This window comes from Elaeis guineensis, chromosome 9 (assembly GCF_000442705.2).
Source record: "Elaeis guineensis isolate ETL-2024a chromosome 9, EG11, whole genome shotgun sequence".
In the NCBI taxonomy this organism is placed as follows: domain Eukaryota; kingdom Viridiplantae; phylum Streptophyta; class Magnoliopsida; order Arecales; family Arecaceae; genus Elaeis; species Elaeis guineensis.
In genome coordinates, this window is record NC_026001.2 from 11,711,596 (window position 1) to 11,717,420 (window position 5,825).

Here is a 5,825-nt window from a genome sequence, read left to right on the forward strand (position 1 = left end):
ACTCCTTAGTTTATTCCCTCGAAAGATTTTCTTGCATTAATGGCATATGGAGTTACAAAGCATCTTACAGATGAGTGCCTAGGGGGAGTAAGTCGATCCCCTTCAAGATCCTGATCAGGATTACATCGATCACCTGGATCCTCTGGATGCGTTCGAAGAAAACCTCAGGCTTCCTCCAAGGATCAAGATGAGGTCTTTGGATCAACCAAATCCTAATCGATGCTGCAGACCCTAGAAAGCCCATGATAGTGACCCATGTCAGAAGATCCTTTGGAGCCAATGACTTGAGGGGGGACATCAGGATCTCGAAGAAACTCTATGGAACCACACCGACATCCATCCAGTTGCTCCTTTGGGTCATTGATGACCCAGGATTCGGAAGGACATCCACCAACCTCAAAGTCACAACCCAAAGATAAGAAAATCAAAACTCACCGAGCTACGCCCTGACATCGATGAATGCCGGAGCGGTCCAAGCTCCCGCCATTGTCGATTTGACAGCAAGACCACCTACAACGGCTGACTTATTAGATGCTAGCTCGATATTAGAGGAAGACTTAGCTACGATAAGTTTCGTGGTCATCATCAAAACCATTTCGACAACTACCCAATGCAAGTCACCGATGTCTCTAAACTCCACTGTGTTCTTTCCGCACCGGTCCAGATCCGAAGAGGCATTCAACCGCTTCAATCGCATCAATGAAGCCTTACAATGACAGAGAAGTTCATTTTAGCGTGCGACCTCAAAGTATGTTTGATGATTTACTTTTTAGTATGAAATATTTCGAATTGAAAAGTGAGGGGCAAGTGTTGGACCATATTCTATCCACCAACTAACGTGTTCGGATTTCAAATACATGACGGATGTTTGAGTTCATGACACGGCAATCCGAGACATAGGATCCACATGACACCAATGTCATCAGCTGAAAGCCAATCACAAGACGTCGGCAGTTCGACGAACTCAACATCATCGATCCTTGTTCGATGTCATCTCCTTCCAACCTGGCTCTCAACGAGCCTTCCTTCAGATCGGATGATCCTAAGGGCACTTGGTGCGCAGATCTCGTAAGACTAGCACTCTGCTGCACAGGTCCACCACTCTTCCAAATATAGACAACTGCCCTTAGGATAGCCTAGTGATATCCACTGCCTTGGTTCTGACAGCCACTACTCCAACTTCAACGGGATCTACTATCTTAGCTTTGATAGCCACTCCTTCAACTCCGACGGGTGCTAACCGTTTGGTAGACTCCCTCTCCTATAAAAAAGGAAGCAACAGAAAAATAAAGAGATTCTTTTCTTCACTCAAAAAAATAAGACATAAGAATCTCCCATTGACAACATTCGGGTAATTTCTTTTCTTCTCTCAAAAGAATCTCCATTTAAGAGAAGAAAAGAAATTACCAGAATTGACAAACCTTGATAACAACATTGACAATGCATAACCAAATGTTAATTTCCAAAGTTGACATAGTTGAAAGGCTTATATTTGGGATGCATAAAGTAACTAATGGGGTTTTGTTTTGAAGCAACAAAAGGAATTTGGTCTAGCTTGGCCCCCATGCCTCCCTGCCCAACTTCTATTATGTTTGATCTCTATCATCGCATTCGTTATTTTGCCCTTCTAAATCTCATTTTACTTTTTCTTTAAATAAATACCCAGAAAACATGTTCTTATACCTCATCAAAACATCCTGAATAGAAAATTTTGGTCTTTTTAAATTTTATAATTTTTGAAAAAATATTTATTCCTTGTTTTGCCATTCTAAATCTTATTTTATTTTTTTCCTAAATCAATGCAAAATCTACGAAGCTCTTACTTTTTCTTTTGACAAATCTATCCACCTATACCTCATCTAAGTTTTGTAGGAAGATTTTTCAAGACAAGATGTAAATATTATTATTTGAAATAGGGTTTGTATTTGGAAATTCTTTTGTGCCCTAATTTTGTACAACCTCCGTAATGATATTTTTGTTCCATTCAATAAAATTCAACCTCTAAATTGTTTTATATATGAAGGAACATTATGCTATCAGTTTCTTTTGAGGGCATAACCATGTAACAGACTGTTAGTCAAATAGACTTCAAACCTTGAGATATCATAGATAAACCATATAAAAATAAGTCAAGAAGCAAAAGCTAAAAAGAATGCCATCAAGAGTTATGATCCAAGAGCTGTGAAATCATATTCGAACCAGGCAAACCATATATTAGTGAATGATGAATATGATGATGAGTCCGCATGCTTTGAAGGTTCTCAGTAATATTGGTGTTATAAATTTTGTAATGCCCACTATGATACACACATGGATTTATTTTGGTACAGCCATTCAAGGGAGTGATAATTGAACAGAGTTTGTTTCAATATCACAGTTCCATCTTTTCTGAACATTGATCAGATGAGACAAGCAGACAACATTTATCCTAAAGAGATCCACAATCATAATTACTATGGCTAAGCGATCCGCATCTCAGGAAAACAATCAGCATGGCAAGACATATCAGTTTCCTTACCCATGATGATGCCGTGATTACCGATCCTGTAAGATAAGACTGAGTTGATAACCTTATTATCCTCAGCCTCCTTTCCTTCACATATTTACTCAATGCTATCCCTATTCTCTTAACCATCTCTCGATCACTGGTTGCACCCTCTGGACCCATTGGCATCTCTTGAGCTATGCATCTAGCAAGCACAATTGCATCTTCTAAGCCAGCACTACCTCCTTGGCCGAGGAATGGGCCCATAACATGCAATGCATCCCCTGCGACTGTCATGGTACCTTGCCAGAAGTTTGCAAAGAACATGTGCCATGGAGCTCGATACCTGATATGTGTGAGGCTCAATGAACTGCTATCACAATGTTCCACCATTTCAATCACCTCAGGGGGAAATTCTTTTAACATCTCCAATGTGACTTTTTTGATGAGCTCAGGATCCTTCTGGACAATTGAATCTGATTGAAACTTTCAAGAAGTTAGCTCACCTCTAGATTGAGCAATGAAAAGGTTTGCAACGTATGCATATTTAGTGAGACTAGTTTTCTGACATGGTTGCTGTCTTAGATATGGATTACCTTGAGGACACAGCCGACCGACAAACCAATGGACTAACTTTTCATCAATCGGGAGCCTTCCGAAGGCAACACCATCACCTCTCAGCCGGATAAAATGGCTGTCGAAGCTGTGACCATATGAATAGCTAGTAAAACCTCGCACAGCAGATATTGGACAAACCTTTGGGGCCTGTAATTCTAATGATTTTGCAATGACTGAATTTGATCCATCACAACCAATTAGAACCTGAAGCAGCATATTCCAGTAAAATTGAAGGGGATAATTATCAGTTTGCTTTTCTATGAAAATATTACACTTCAATCTGCTGTGAGATCATAGGCTCAAATGGTTACTAACATGACAATTGAATCATGTGCTGGGAGCATTTAGAGCACCTTGCTGGTAAGATGTGAGTTAATATAATGGTTTCATAAACATCGGACCGAAACTTATTCAGATTTGATTTTCATGTATGATAATGCATTATTATCTATAATGATTTTTAATGCCATCTTTGGAATTGGATTATGAAAACTTCTAAAGATAATTTTTTTTTTTTTTTGATGTATATGTTTTGCTAGTTTAAAAATATTTAAGAAAAACTAAAAAGCTAAAAGGTATATATTGGCATCAAAGGTGTTCCTCACTGATCTAAAAGGATCACCAAACTCGTTGCAAACTAGCTCAGCCACTTGGGTAAGTTTGCACAAGGTTTGAAGTAAGATTTGCCCCATCTGAGCTGAATTAGGTATCAAAATATCTAAATGCTATAAGTTCATTGTATGGTTTTTCTTTTTTCTTGAACTGGAAAAACTTATCGATATATATGACCATACAATGACACTCAAGGGCCTTGTTGCACCCTTTTGATGTGCTAGTATGATGATGTTTAGGCCTCGAAAATGGATCAATCAAAGTGAAACATTTCTTTCGAGCAAGAGTTTGACTGGACATATCCTCCAAGCTTGAAGAAATTAGATAGCATGATAATAGACTAAGCTGTCATAGAAGTAGGGGGGTATTCGGTTCGCAATTGGAATCAGAATGAAAATGAAAATCAGAATAGCTTGGAATCGGAATCAGAATAGCGAAATCCCCCGAAGCATTTGGTTCGTAACCGGAATCGGAATCGGAATCAGAATGAAAAATTGAATCCATGGAGGAAAGTAGGGATTGAGTTTTATATAAATTGAACAATTCCCATTCCACTCCGAAATCGAAATCGGAATGGAACTCTTCCCAATCAAATGGTTGGAATAGGAGTCACCCATTCCGATTCCGATTCCAGACCTCTACTTCCTCCAACCAAACACCCCCTAGATATCTAACTCCAGGAAGATATTAGTTTTGATGTGATTTTCTATCAAACACTATATTAGAAAGCTTCTAACCTCATTCAACTAGAAGAGGAATTCAATCAGAATTTCAGAACTCAAATCTCATGAGTATAATAGAAGCATTGTGACTCATCTTTTAATCATATTAATGAAAACAAAAAGGTCTAGAAGCCAACCGTTGCCACTCTATTATTTTATTATTATTTTTGTTGCGAAGTTTGAGTTGAACAGATTGAAGTTGCTTCCTTCTCTCTCCAATCAAATCACCTTCTCTAGCCTAAAGTAGCAATTTGGTGGAGATATTCTTAGAGTTCAATTCTTTGGTATAGGTGCAATGACTAGATAGAGGAAATCAATCCTTTGTAGTTGTTCAAAACAATGGAAATTAGATACTCCGGTAGTAGTAACAATTTGGTAAAAATACATCATTTTCTTTTTTTTTTTTCTGAGAAAAATTTTAAAAAGTAGGAGAGATTCGTTGATTAGTGTTATTGCATAAACCACCTAAGAATGAAACAAAGTGTTGAATAGCAAAATTATAGGAGAGTGCAGAAAAAGGGTATTTAAATTAGAAAGGAATGAAGGAGAAATAATTTCATTTAATAGAATTAAGTAATCATGAAATGAATAAAATAGAAAACAGAAAAAATAGAAAACTTGTTGTGGATGTAAGATTACCTTAGCTTTAATGGTAGCCCCATCATTAGCATATAGAATAGGGAAGGAACTGAGGGGATCTAATTCAACCGCTACAATTTGGCATCCAAAACGAATTGATCCCACAGGCAAATTCTTAGCCAAGGTTTCAATCAGATCACTCCTTTTCAAGCATCTCAGTGCTTCTTTCCTAGTAACAAAAGGAACCAAAATGTGTGATTAGAAGCAGCTTGTGTACTATTCTCACTAGATTATTGGTGTCTGAGAATATGCACAAGAATTTCATCATTCTGTGAGTAACCAGCAAGATAATTAAGAACAATAGTATGATTTGCCACTTCATAATACATCACATCAAAGCTACTGTCACACCTAAAACCTGCCACAAATGCTGGGCATGTGACATGGCAATGGTTCCATGAATGTGCAAGGCCTCAAACCTATTCAACATCTTAATAATAACGGATATAACCTAAAAACTATTTTTAAAAATAAAATTTATTGTGGGTCCAGTAAAAATCACTAAGGTCCGACAAATATCAAGATAACTAATGAAATCTGAAAACTTTACCAATCCATCATGCAAGCAACCTGCAGCCCACAATTTCTCTAATTATCCCGCTCCCCAAAAATACATTAAAAGAAAGGATGAGAGCTTGATAGCTCAGTAAGCATTCCACCACAAGTGTTAGGATTTGACGCCTCGAGATTCAGCCCACATTGAGCCCACAGCGAGGTTCGCGGCGAAAAATGGAGTCCAACGAGACCAA

General features: G+C 38.0%; 1 protein-coding gene across 3 annotated transcripts in view; it reads right to left on the reverse strand.

Annotated features, from left to right (window-relative positions):
- Positions 1-2,197: 2,197 nt before the first annotated feature.
- LOC109505284 (monooxygenase 1) overlaps positions 2,198-5,825 on the reverse strand; it is a 12,854-nt gene continuing 9,226 nt past the window's right edge. For 2 of the 3 annotated variants that reach the window (XM_073243955.1, XM_073243954.1), the window contains 3 exons: positions 5,077-5,245; positions 3,082-3,307; positions 2,198-2,961 (listed from right to left, as the gene is read on the reverse strand). In XM_073243955.1, coding sequence (XP_073100056.1) covers positions 2,429-2,961; positions 3,082-3,307; positions 5,077-5,245 — 928 coding nt within the window. In that variant the 3' untranslated portion in view covers positions 2,198-2,428. The remainder of the gene's footprint in view (positions 2,962-3,081; positions 3,308-5,076; positions 5,246-5,825) is intronic. The other variant, XM_073243953.1, reaches the window with a different exon arrangement.